General features: G+C 52.5%; 1 protein-coding gene across 1 annotated transcript in view; it reads left to right on the top strand.

Annotated features, from left to right (window-relative positions):
• The window catches only part of LOC116938833 (serine/threonine-protein kinase 17A-like), a 39,021-nt gene that overhangs the window by 7,886 nt on the left and 17,087 nt on the right, over window positions 1-14,048 (top strand). Inside the window, exons 2-3 of the mRNA XM_032946533.2 lie at window positions 3,587-3,799; window positions 7,664-7,808. Coding sequence (XP_032802424.1) covers window positions 3,587-3,799; window positions 7,664-7,808 — 358 coding nt within the window. The remainder of the gene's footprint in view (window positions 1-3,586; window positions 3,800-7,663; window positions 7,809-14,048) is intronic.

Here is a 14,048-nt window from a genome sequence, read left to right as displayed (position 1 = left end):
TTGCCGCGGGAGGAAGCGACCGAGTAAATATTGTCACAGATATTGACGACGACCGTTGAGGAGCCCATGGCAAGCCGTTATTTAGCAACACAATCAACGCGTCATAGACTTTTTTTTGTCTCGGCGTTCCCCTTCCTGTCGTCTATCCTGAACCCCTCCTCCCCCCCCCCCCATCTCTCTCCCCCCCCTACCACCCACTCCTGGGGCCCAGTGATCACTGTGGGAAAAGCTGCTGCTGTTTACCGGCCGAGGAATCCGCTCGGGGTCGTACCCGTGCAACGCGATGAGGCTCAACTCCTGGCTCGGCGATGGGCATTAGTCTGCCAGTAGGGGACATTGACTGCTGTGTGTCATCCCCAGTGAGTCACTTGTAAAGTAATGTTTCAGTATTGGGGTGTGTTTGGCCAATTCCTCTTACATTCTGTGCGTGTGCTTTTGCTTTTAGCTTTGAGAGAAAACCAGAAAACCCATTAAAAAAAGTCCATGCAGAGCAGGGGAAGAACATACACGCTCCATCCAGAGAGGCACCCGAGTCGAGAATCAAACCCAGGAAATTCTTGCTGTGAGGCACCGGTGTTACCACCGGACCACCATCCTGCTGCCCAGATGCAAATGGTGTTATCGGTCATATCTCGCTGTCCACCTCTCTCTCCTGGAAACCCACGCTTGTTGGTTTTATTTTGTTCTATTAAACTTCCTACGCGTAATGAGATTGCATTGTATCAATCCCTGTAAGCCATGATTCCGAATTTGATTATACACCTGCGCGAAAATAAGCAGCCGTTGCTTTAGCTACCAGAGTTGGAGGCATTTCAAGCAACGTTCAGGCCGTTCCTGTTACATCCAGCGCAGCAGTAGCCCCAGCTGATGTAGATTACGCTCCCGGGCATTACGATCATCTACACGGCACGGTGCCAACAACGTGGCTTCAACTTTTTAGCTTAAAGCACTTTTAAAAAGTCAATTAATTTTAATCCCCTCGTGGCAGCAGCGGCTTTGTTGCACGACCCTTGGTTGAACCGCTCTGCTCGCCGGCGAAGTCGGACACTCGTGCCGTGCCGTGGGGGGAGGGGGGGGGCTCCGGGGGGCGGTGGGAGGGGGCTCCGAGGTGGTGGGGGGGGGCTCCGGGTGGGGGGGGGGCAGTGCGCAGGCCCGTGTCGATGTCGGCCGGTGCGCCGGCTCGCTGGCCGAGGGGGTCAGAATCCCAATATTTATTTACTGGAGGAATCCGATGAGCTATGAAGCTCTTTTTCACGGATGTCCAGCCAACGCCGGACATCCGCGTCGTCGTTCCGCGCTCGTGCGGTACGTGTCCGCCGTGCGACGGTAGGGGGTGGGGGGGGCATTGTCTCCTTGTCTCTATAGTTGTCTCTGTCTCTTCGCGCCGCTCTGTCTCGGCGTTTACCACTTCTTCTTCGCGGACGGCGTGCGGCGCACGTCACGTTTCCGCAATTGCTGCGGCGGGATGAGCTCACCGGCCGCGGTGACCTCCGCGCGTCTCTCGCGCTCGCTTCGGGCGCCGCTCGCAGGGCGGAGGGATGGAGGGAGGCCCGTGGCGGCGGTGGCGGCGGTGGCGGCGGTGTCTGCCGTTCGTCTGAGCGGCGTCATTTCCCACCCCCCCCACCCCCCGCCGTGGACTTTGCTCAGATGAGCGACGTCCGCTGTCTCGGCGACGTGCACCGCCGATGGCCGATAGAGAGTACCTGGGGGGTTTCACACGTAGGCTCCATTATGGCTCTATTATGGAAGAGTACCTGGGGTCGGTGCTCCGTTCGTTACTCTGCTGGGGCGTTTTTCACCGGTTGTGATATTGGAAGCGTCCCGTCGCTGTAGATCCCCCCCCCCCCCCCCCGTGTTACCTTGTGGCGTGACCTACGTGGCGTCCTCCTGTCGAGGGTTTGGTACGACGAGGACCGGCACTGAATTCCGCTCTAAGGACGGAGTGGTTCACAGTGCACCAGTCTGCAGAGCGGGACAATTTTACTGTCGGCAGAGGTACTGTAATTGTGTAATCAACTTTGTATTTACGGGATTCGTTACTTTTCTAATGAGATTTGTGGGATTTTACATCTAATAGGATTGTGTGACCTAGGCTATGGCTTTGGAACAAATAAACACATCGGTGTACATTTTGGGCGTAAGATTCGATGGTGAAACTTGAGCGGGTCTGCGATTCTCAAGCTCTCCAGGCAATCTCCACCTGGAGAGCTCTTGAGGCCCCGTCAACGCCAGAAACTCGGCGGCGCTGTTCCAAGTGACTCCGGGCGGACTCGATTTGCCGTGATATTGACGATGCCCCCGCTTTTTTTCCGTGGCCCCTCTCACGCGGCCCTCTATGTTGAACTCCTCCCCCCCCCCACCGCTCGGACCGCCGCTATTCAACTCGACGATTGACCCGGGGGGGGGGGGCGCCGAGCCGTGGCCTCCCAGCGGAGCTGTTTCACGGCCCGGTGCTCGGGGGGGGTCAGAAACGTAGAATGTGTCGAATCAGCGATGGAGTCTACCGTGACCAGCGTTCGGGGGCACTTAAAAAAAATCATAAACAAGTTGCCTGAAGTAATCGGCGCGCACCGAGTGACACACGTAATTGCGACCGTGCTTGTGCATGGATATAAATACCGGCACGGAGGCTCCTTGGGTGGCTTTGCGGTCGGCCACCAAAGTTTTGTTTCTGACGACGGTCGCCGGGATTCAGTCATCGTCCCTCCCTTGAGGAACGGCATTGACAGGACCTACCCAGGCATTGAATATTATTCCTCCCAACATCCTCTCACCTGTGTCCAAGGAAGGTTGCTGCAACTTTTGTTGGAAATTGCGCATTTGTCCGCCGGGTTCGCTGAAGCCAAGATGCGTGGAATCGGTCACGTGTGGTACGCAACTGGACTGGGTCTATCCTGGTACAGCTGTGGAATAAAATTGATGGCCATTTTTACACTGGCTGGGTGATCCCTTCCCTACGTCCGCGTCGTTTCAGCCGAGTTTGCGCTGCGTCCCTGGGCAATTGCCCCTTTGTGAGTGCTGTGGACAAAAATTGCGCGTGTGAGCGCCAGGCTAGGTGCGTTTTGTGGCCACTTGAATTGTCAAACTCGCTGACAGGAGATGATAAGACAGGCCTAAGTGTCATCGTGATATTGCCCTCATGTATGATTTTAACTTTGAAATTATAATTGGGATGTTTAGCCGATTCCGATAACGAGTGTTTGGCTACTTGTTAGAGGAAACCGGGGAAAACCCGCCACGCACAGGAGGAGTGGGTCACACCCAAAGCTCCACACAGACGTATTTAAGAATCCATTGCTGCGCTTTCATCTTCTGGCCACCTCACAGGTGGCCCCCAACCCAACAGGCCCCTGCTCATCCCAACTCGAGCAGCAGCCGCCAGGCTCAAACCCCGGCACCGTTGTGACCTAGAGCGTCCGTTACCCGGGAAGCCGTGTGGGAAATGGTCGCCGGCAACGCGCGCGGCCGATATCACGGCGGCAACGTTGACCTCAGCCGAGCCGGAAGCGCCTCGCGCCGCGCGTTCGAGAACGACGCCCCGTGCGGTTAACGCTCCCGCTCCGGTGACCGTGACTGCCGTTGGCAGGGGCCGCTTCGGCGTGGTGCGCAAGTGCGTCGAGGTGTCCACGGGCCGCGAGTTCGCCGCCAAGTTCGTCCGCAAGCGGCGCAAGGGGCAGGACCTCCGCGCCGAGATCATCCACGAGGTGGCCATCTTGGAGCTGGCGCACGGCAACCCGCACGTCATCGGCCTCCACCGCGTCTACGAGACGGCCGGCGAGATCATCCTCGTGCTCGAGTAGTAAGCCCTCGCGCCCGCACCCCCACGCCAAGACCGCCACAACACATGCAGTTATCATCGTTACTGCTCCTACTGTGACGGTCCTCTGCAACGGTCCCCTCAACTACGTCGCCATTCCCTACCCCCCCCCCCCCCCCCCCACATGTACACGCACGCTGAGATGAGATGCGGTCCCGAGGTGTGACGATGTTGTGATTGGCGGTGGGAGATGAGGTGACAGTGATGAGGGGTGGGGCAGGGAGATGGGACCCATAATACAGGTTTTTGTTTGGGCTAGATCGCGTAAATGTATGAATGTGTCGTTAAAACCCGCCACCACCCGACACAGCCAACTAGTAAGGGTTGTCATGTAATTCGTCACTAGTACAGCACACCGGTGTGTTGGAGAACCAAGCCACAACATTTACAATCTGAGTACGACGTTTCGTTGGCGGATTTCACGACACATTGATATATTTACGCGATCTAACCAAAACAAACTTGTATCATGAATGATATTGGTCGCTAAAGCCTACGTGGTGTTAAACCGAGATGGGACCGCTGGGATAAGAGGGCACGGAGGAGAGAGCTGTGGGTGGAGGGAACCGCGTGTGACGGAGGTGAAATTCAGGGAGTAGTAACCCTGGCCTGTCTCGGTGTCCGCTACATTACTAGAATATTCATTTCATTTGTTTACCCAAGTGGGCCTAACTGACACTGTGCTATAACACAGGGCCACTCCTTTATTGTTTATTTTATTTGTTACGCTTGTTTAGCGATTCTCGCGACTCTTTTTCAAGAGGATCCTGCAAATTATTGTTTGCAGTGTCGGGTGATGTTGCTGCTGTGTGTGTAATCCAAACCGAGTAATTCGTAGGTGATTTTTTAGCATTGGTATGTTTGGCAGGCACCAGTTACACTGGTCCGCAAGAGATACCCATTCCAGCCCTATTGGCTCGGAAACTCTGCAGTAATTGATAATTGTTTGAATTGTATTTCCTTGACTGACGTGTAACCTGTGCACTTCCTTGGCCCAGCATCGTACTATTTATACACCGAGTCTGAAGGACCTCCTGTTCTTTGGTCTTACACGATTGGTTCTACGGACATGCCACGGTGGTGAGATGTTAACTACTTCGCCTGATATACACGTGATAAGCCACTTCCTTGAGCTATAATTTGTGCCCAGGTGGCTTCTGAAAAAGAACTGTATAGCTCAGTGAAGCCTTACCCGGTAAAATGAAAAATATTTGAGTTTTTAGTTTACACGTTGGATTAGAGGCATTACTCGGTAAAACGAGTGTAAATAATGGTACTTAATTTTACAAATACAGCCTTGGTACGACCGAGTGGTAACATTTTGGCTGAGAAAATTTCCGCATCGCGATTGCTTTATGTAAACAGCGAATTTGAGTGACATTTTACACAGCCCCCCCCCCCACCGTTATGCCATTTAAGGTCATCTTACAAGGGTGAAATAAACTTTCTCTTTCTATACAGCACATCCCGTGAGATGGGGGAGGGAGCTAAGTCAATACACAACCACGGGGCATTTGATGCAACGTACAAGACTAACAACATCACAAAGTAGTCTCTCTCTCTGGCCATTCTTTTCAGTTGGTGGGAACGGCAGTAAAGGCGGTTCGGCGATTTTTTTTCATGCTCTTGTCTGGAGAGAGGCTTGCGTGTGTTGTGCATTATCGCATAAACAGTTTACAGCATCTCTGTGTGCCTGATACTAGCCATTGAACCTCGCACAGTAAACATGCAATTTGGCGGAACGGGGCGCACGCAGCAGCAGCAGCGGTTGAAATGTGCGCAATCGGACTTGTGCCTCGGCATGTTCTGGAAATGAGATTGCACACATTCTATTTTGTGCGCATTTTGTTTGCGTATTCTCGCACTGCCTTTCTGACCACATCTTCTGCGCACCTATCGCCTGTGTTCAGCTGGCCCTGTGGCTTGGGGGTTGGTAACTCTGCTGAGATGGGCACTTGAAACAGAAAAGCACGATTCGTAGCGGCGTTTGTGTTTCAAGGGAACACTCGTGAAGCCTTGAGGCGGCCTGTTTCTGCATTGAGATTATTTTGCTGCTTAAAAATGGCCAAATGATGGGGCCGCTGTGTAGAGCTATCACTAGTGGCCAGGTCGCTTCTGAAAAAAAAGTTTAAACCTCAGTGGGCTTTGCCTGGTAGGATGTGGATGGTTTAGTTGTATTTGTTTGTGTTTGGGTGATTTGTTTACCTCTTTCTTACTTTGCACTCCTTTCGTGTTTTTGTGTACCCCTATTGGACATCTGTGAAAGAGAACTTTATAGCTCATCGGATTCCTCCTCCTGCAGTCTAAATAAATATTCGGATTCTGATTTAATGGAACGTTTTTTGTGCAAATTCCCTTTTGAAATAGTGTTTGGTTTTTGTTATTGTTGCATGAAGTGATGTACCCAGAGAAATGCTACACAAGCCTCGGGGTAAACCCCACTTGTTGTACTGCCATCCTCTGGTGATCCCGCAATCGAGCGGCGTTGGGAAGTCTCTCAAATCTGCTTGATCCGCGATCGTGTGCCCCAGATGTGCTGCAGCACAGGAGCGCAGCACCACGCACGCTCATGAAACATGGGCTGAGATTACGGCCTAGGAATGAGGCTCGTCAGCATTTCGCAAATTATACTTTAATTGCAAACCACAGCCTGGGCTTCGTGTCAATCTGGTGTGAATGTTGTCCTTGTGGTGTGGCACTGAAACTCCAAGAAGCAATGCGATCCGGTTGTGTCCAAGTTGTGGGTTTGGTATTCTTGCAATTCAGCAGCATTTACAGCGGGTATGTCGTTTTGTTCACCGTCCTGGTGATCCGTTAACCAGGAGGGGTCGACGGACTCTTGAGGCTGCGTGGATCTTGGGCGAGTCGAATTAATCGTGAATGATCGCTGCAATAAGGCCTCTCGTGCGTCTGCATAGTTATTTTTTTTTACCGTGCGGACGTCAGGCAGTGCCACATCCTGAGTTTTGCAGGACAAAGAACCGTGTGGCCACGCTTTAAACGTTATTCACACAAATCTGAGCAACAGCAGCCCTGCTTCGGTATGCATAAATATGGCCCGAGGATTATATTAAAATTCCAAAGGATCAGCACTTTTGGCAAAAGAATGCTTATTTTCTGTGGCCCCATTGCCCCTTAATCATCTAAAAATAAAGAAGAAATGCACCCGCGATGTTTATTCGCTGCTTTTGCCCAAATTGAGCGGTGTTAGCGGAGCAGAATTTTAATAAACGAGGGTCACGATGAATTCCGTGCATGTTCTGAATGGTTGACAACGGGGAATGCTATTTGCTTGTAAATACAGCAACGTGATTTACAGGGTTTAAACTACATTCATTCTCTTCCACTGCTCGGTCTGCTTTCCGTCACATCCAGCATGGAGCAGTTTGCTTTTCCTTGGCTTTGAAGGACAGAGGCCAGTCGATATATTTCTTAATTTAGATTTTCAAAAATGTATTTATCTATCCAGAGTTTTACATGTCCCCACAGTAGATTGGGTGTGCATTATCTAGCGATATCTCTGTACAGTCTTGGGCTGTGGTAGATCTTTTGTAAAAGAGCTATTTCACTCGGTGGACCACACCAGCAGAACTATTCCCACTCGCGCCCAACATCGATAAATATGTGAACCGGTCCTGGGCCTCTCCTCGGTCGACTCAGCCTCAAATGAGTACCTGGTGCGGTGTGGTAAACATCGCCACTGGGGAGACAAAGGCGGCCACGCGTGGTGCTGGCCGCCCACCCCCTCGTGTGCCGTGCCGGTCTTCACAGGTGCTGCTCGCTAACAGCACTTTCCCCAACAGTCTGGTAAGGCTATACGGGGGTCTTTGTCTTTGTCTCGTGCAGTGCGGCGGGAGGGGAGATCTTCAACCAGTGCGTGGCAGAGAGAGAGGAAGCGTTCACAGAGCGCGACGTAGTGCGCCTCATGACCCAGATCCTGGACGGCGTCGCCTTCCTGCATCGCAAGAGCGTCGTGCATCTCGACCTCAAGGTGCCCGCGCCGTGCCGCGTCACACTGTGCCACACCGCGCCAGACTACACCGCACTGCGCCACTACGCGCAGCACGCCACTCCGCGGCACGCCACTCCACAACGCGCCATACCGCACTACACCTCACGACACCGCACGACACCGCATTGCATCGCCCCACTCCACCGCACCGCACTGCACCACGCCGCACTGGACCCGCACCGCACCGCGCCACTCCACGCCACATTGGCCACAAAAGAAATCCTGACGCACCCTGTTTGTGTAGGCTCAACATACGATGCCTTGCGACGTCAACCGCAAGCAGCCGCTGGCGTGCGCCGGTATGACTGCCCAAGACCTCTATCCTGGCCGTGTGCGTGCCCAGGGAGTTGCGTTCCCATGCCGCCTGGGGCTCGCTCTTCTGCGAAGGGCACGCATTTCACAATGACCGGTGGCTAAAAGTGCTCTTGTTTTAGTCCGCGACCTTGCCCCAGGGAACTGCTGGGCTGTAGTGAAAGCTGCCGATTATCTCTGCCTACGATTCCCTCCCCTGGCGCCGCGTGCCGTTCCCAGATCGTCAGATAGGGGCTGTTTAGAGAGAGTGGCTGTAAACAAGAAGGGTGTTTATTTACAACGTGCAGGATAATTGTGAACGATCCCGTGTTCGGAAATGCCACGCGCACGCGTTTCGTAGGTCGAGCCAATCGCAGAGTTGTGTTTACGGATGGAGAATGTGCCGCTTGGCTTGTTATTTTTAACGCTCGAATAATTCGCACGTTTTGCTATCTAATGTTATTTATAACGTCTCGTGAGCTCGCGCGATATCTAGCCACGCCATTCTGTGAGCCGAGCCATTTGCAAATGAGACTGATCGTGGTCTCTTGAGTTCTCGCCTGGTTTAACTAATTTTTTAACTTAAAGCTTTCGTGACTGCAGGAATTGATATGCTTTGGGTCTTTCGGTAAAGTCACGTAGGTTTGTTATTTGATTTGAACCTATCTACATTACTTTACCGAAAGACCCAAAGAATATGGTTGGACAAAACTTAAACTTGAAAGCTAAATAAAAAGAAACACGCACACAATGTACCTGGTATTGACTAATCATAGTCAATTGGGGTCACAAATAGCAGCAGCATTGCAGCCATCTTGACAGGACCCTCCTGAAAACGAGTCTTGAGACTCTGTGACGATTTCCTGCGTAACACGAGCGGAATCACAATTGAGTCCATTATCCACTTTCAAGGCCATTGCAATTTAGCCTCTCCCTCACAAAGGAGAGGGCCAAGCATTGTGCGAGGTTCTTGTTATTTTGCAGTATATCATCGCAACGTTTGGATTGTAACCCTCGCCACATGGTATCGCATACTCGCCGTGTCAGCTGGCGAGTGATGCGGCCAAGAGAATTGTCAACTCCCTTCCTCCGACAGAAGGGATATTCCAGCTGCCCCTATTGGAATAGAAACTAAAACTAAACTAGAAACTATTATTATTTTACCAGGTAAGGCCCACTGAGCTATGTAGTTATTTTTCAGAAGCGACCTGGCCACAAATGACAGCTCAACGAAGTGGCTTATCACCTGGAAATGTATCGCAGCCAAATATTCTATAAACACACGTTTCTCAATGTGGAGGGAAAAACCGGAGGACCCGGAGAAAAATCCACGTGACCACGGAGAGAATACGCAAACTCCAAATATACAGCAGGCATCAGGTTTGGAATCTAACCCACGACCACCTGCATACCAGGCGAGGTAGTTAACATCTCGCCAACACGGCACCCCAACCCGCGGACAAAGCCACCTTTTCAATCGTCCTCATTGAAATAGACAGAATAGTAGAACAGTGCAGCTGTGTTCTGGTTCAAATGGATGTCACCAGCCAGAGCCATCCACCTTGCTCCTTGCGTGCAGGGCCATGAGGATTCACCACTCCCCCCCCCCACCTCCTAAATGTTTTGAATCGGACTCCCGATCCAAATCGAGAATCAATTCTCCAATGCTCACGTTGTGGTGAATGGAAGCGCCCCTTGTAGGCTGCGTGCGAACGTGAACGTTGCATTGAAGAGCATCGATTCTCCCACACGCCGCTCACTCCGTGATGCCTGGCTCACGAGCTTAAGAATCGGCATTCACCATTGGATGGATGCGTCGAGCGGCTCCACGTTGTGTGCCTACACGACGGTCGGTCCGTTCGTCTGGAGGCCTTGGGATTTCACACTCGATGTCCATCCCAAATCGCGCGCTTCCACGCCTGCGCCCTGCTGTGTGTGGAGCTTCCAGGCTACACCTTTACCACCCTTAGAGGCTTTGTTCTGCGAGACACTACTCTCGAGGCCTTTGTGTTTCATTTGGTTTATTGATTTCGTCTACAATGGACCGCTGTCCGATGGCAAACAACAACGTACAGAGTACAAATATATCACAAGTAAAAACAAAAGTGATTGTGTATCAGGCTTATTTTAGATCACATATTCTTTATTTAAATGCATTCATGTTCTTTGGAAAATCATCGATTACGTTATTGGGGCAGCTTGTTCCAGTCGTTGGCTGTCCGGCACGTACAGAGATATTTTCCCGAATTACGATTTACGTGCCTTCTGGTGAGTGCACCGGACTCTCAATCTGGAGCTCGCCGGTTCCGTCTCCCGTCGCGGAGTGGGGGGGCGTCTATCAGCCGTGGGGCTGAAACGTGAATGTGGGGTCTGCTTGCACGGGCCCTGTGAGGAGCGGCGTTGCTGCAAAAGGAAGCGTGGTTAGTTTCCCGTAAGCGGCGCGTCAGCGCGTGTGGGAGTGTAGCGGTTAGCACGCAGCGCTACGAACCTGGCGACCCGAGTTCGATTCTCACTCACGGCCACCAACAGCATGGACGATTATTTAAACTGGTCCCCGAGCGTCCTCTGGACCGACTCCGCCTCAAATGAGTACCCGGTGCTGCGGTGTGTAGTAAACATCGCTGCAGGGGAGACAAAGGCGGCCGGGCACGGTGTTGGCCACACCTCCCCCTCGTGTGCCGTGCCGGACTTCATAGGTGCCGCTACTCGCCAACGGCACTTGCCCCAACAGTCTGTTAAGGCTACACGGGAGGGGGGGGGGGGGTTGTTTTTTGTGCGAGCGTTTGTGACGTGCGAGGAAGTCGTCCGTTCTGCGACCAGGAAGCTGCCCACACATGAGCAGCACCGCCATTTAACAACGCAGCAGGGGAGGGGCTAAATGACATCACAAGGAGAGGGGGGGGGGGGAACACGAGAGGCGGGGGAGTGGGCACCAGGCAAAATAATAATAATAATAACAACCCTTCATCCAGAACAGCCACGCTAATTACAAAGGCTCTTTATCAGGAGGGTCTTGCATCGGGATATTTGGTCAAACCCAATTACATTGTGAGTCTTTTTTTTAGCTATGGGAGAAAAATGCAGCATCTGGAGCAAAGCCTTGCAGAACAGGGGGAAGAGCGTAGAGACTCCACACGGAACGGTGCCCGAGTCGGGAATCGAACCCCGGCCCTTGATATCAGTCTCGAACTTTGCATTCAATTATTCAAATTGCTTTTGTAACTCAATTCACCGTCTTCCCTGGATTCTTGTACCGATATTTTTCCCGGTCGGAGGGCTTTTTCATATTTAGTCTCGTTTTCTGACTCCACGTCCAAGAAATCTACCCTGCCCGTCTCGAAATTATTCTGAAACGATTGTCTTCGCGTACCTGCTTTTCACGGGCAGACAGGATGAGTGGTAACGTTCACCATTGCAGGAATGCGCACCGCTCCGATTGCGGACTTTAAAGTCCGTTGCGCTCGGGGAGGGTAACTGGACATCTCTGAAAATACTGGGACATCTGTGAAAAAGAGCTTTATGCCTCATCGGATTCCTCCAGGATGAATTAATCGTCTGATTCTGGTGACGCGAGCCCCTTAGTTGAGCGAAGGAGTGCCGCGGTGGCTAGGAGATGTTAACGACCTCGCCTGGGTTCGATCCCGACCCTGACGCCTGTTGTATATTTGGAGATTGCTTGTCTCTCTCCCCGTGGACGCGTGGAATTTTCTCCCGAGTCCTCCGGTTTTTCCCCTCCCCTCCACGTTTTTGAATCGACATCACCCGTTTCGAGTATTTGGCTGCTCTACATTTCCACGCGATGATATGAGCCACTTCGTTGCGCAACCTTTTGCGGCCAGGTCGCTGCTGCTCAATAGCTTTATAGCTCAGTGGGCGCTTACCTGGTAAGATAATAAAACATTGTTTCATAGCTTAGTTGTGGGGAGCGTTTTGCTTTACGTGGCACCGCGCGTTCAGGGCAGCGTCGTTTCTTTGTCCAAGACAAGCTCCAGGGCGAAGGGGGTGTGTATGTAAGTTGACATTTTTTGCGCACCGTACGTAGCCAGCCGTGCCAGTCGGAGGTGCGAGGGAAAGGACAACAAACTAAACACAAAGACGCAGCTCTAAAGAAATGAGTTTTCAATTTAGATTTAAAAGTGCGTAGCTCCAGTGGCTTCCGAACACCGGGAGGAAGAGCGTTCCAGACGGCCGCGGAACCGCATCTGAAAGCGCGCGATGCGGTGACCGTTTTTGTTCGATGGTTCGTCAAAAGCCACGGCGAGGACGACCGGAGTTTGCGTGATGGTTTATGCTCCTTGATCAGATCAGCGAGGTGTTGTGGTTGATTTGTGGCAAGGAACTTTGCGTGCAATAATTTGCGACGTCGGGACGTTGGCTCTCCCACCCCGTACGGGAGGAAACGTGAGCACCTGGTAGAAAATCCACTCGCTGAGATGGGATAACGCTTCAAGGTCCACACAGATGGGTGCACGAACCCCCCCACTGGCTCTGGTGAAAGGTGGGTTGGGAGTTTTACTAAAGTGAATGCTCCACCAACCCCAACTTTTGCCTTCAAAGCGATGGTTTGGAGCTGTGTGCCATCGCACCCAGCTAAGCGCTGCTGTTGATAAAGGCAGGAAAATAAATAAATAAAAACACCAACACGTTCATCGATAACGCCGTTACCGTAAGAGGTAAAGTATATAATGGACAACATTTCAGGAATGGCACTTCCCCATAGCACACAGAGAGGCCAGAGAGGTAGTGACCTTCCTGTGCTGTGAAGATGGCCTACTGCCCGAAATGTCCCCTATATTCGATATACTCTTCCTTTTAAGGCCACGGTGTTATTGATGAAGGTGTTGCGTCTTTTGTTGTTGCTTGTGATTGGCGATTCGGAGGTAAGAGGTTAAGATTCAGGAGGGTGACTCCTAATATTATTCCGTGCCAGGCAGGCACGTGGTGCATCGTGAGCTTATTTGGCAAGACTCGTGTTAAGAAACGCGAGTTTATTTTGCTATTTTGGTTTCGTTTAATTAGGCACAGTTAGCACACGTTAGTATTGTTTAATATACACGACTAAGACCGACAGCATGTCCATCTCACAAAGACAAACATTCCCCGTATAGCCTTAACAGACTGTTGGGGCAAGTGCTGTTGGCAAGCACCTATGGAAGCCGGCACGGCACACCAGGGGGTGGGTGGCCAGCAACCACGCCCGGCCGCCTTTGTCTCCCCAGTGGTGGCCCAGGACCGGTTCAGATAATTGTCGTTGATGGTGGCCGCGAGTGGGAATTGAACTCGGGGCGCCGGGTTCGCAGCGCAGCATGCTAACCACCACTCTACCGTTCCCACCTCCACTCTACCATTCCCACCGCCACTCTACCGTTCCCACCGCCACTCTACCGATCCCACCTCCACCTTACCGTTCCCACCTCCACTCTACCATTCCCACCTCCACTCTACCGTTCCCACCTCTACCGTTCCCACCACCACGCTACCATTCCCACCTCCACTCTACCGTTCCCACCTCCACTCTACCGTTCCCACCTCCACTCTACCGTTCCCACCTCTACCGTTCCCACCACCACGCTACCGTTCCCACCTCCACTCTACCGTTCCCACCTCCACTCTACCGTTCCCACCTCTACCGTTCCCACCGCCACTCTACCGTTCCCACCGCCACTCTACCGTTCCCACCTCCACTCTACCGTTCCCACCTCCACTCTACCGTTCCCACCGCCACTCTACCGTTCCCACCGCTACCGTTCCCACCTCCACTCTACCGTTCCCACCGCCACTCTACCGTTCCCACCACCACTCTACCGTTCCCACCTCCACTCTACCGTTCCCACCTCCACTCTACCGTTCCCACCGCTACCGTTCCCACCTCCACTCTACCGTTCCCACCTCCACTCTACCGTCCCCACCGCCACTCTACCGTTCCCA

Source organism: Petromyzon marinus, chromosome 4, assembly GCF_048934315.1.
Source record: "Petromyzon marinus isolate PM22_M1 ecotype Great Lakes invasive population chromosome 4, UKy_Petmar_22M1.pri1.0, whole genome shotgun sequence".
In the NCBI taxonomy this organism is placed as follows: Eukaryota; Metazoa; Chordata; class Hyperoartia; order Petromyzontiformes; family Petromyzontidae; genus Petromyzon; species Petromyzon marinus.
This window is presented reverse-complemented; position numbering and strand designations above follow the sequence as displayed.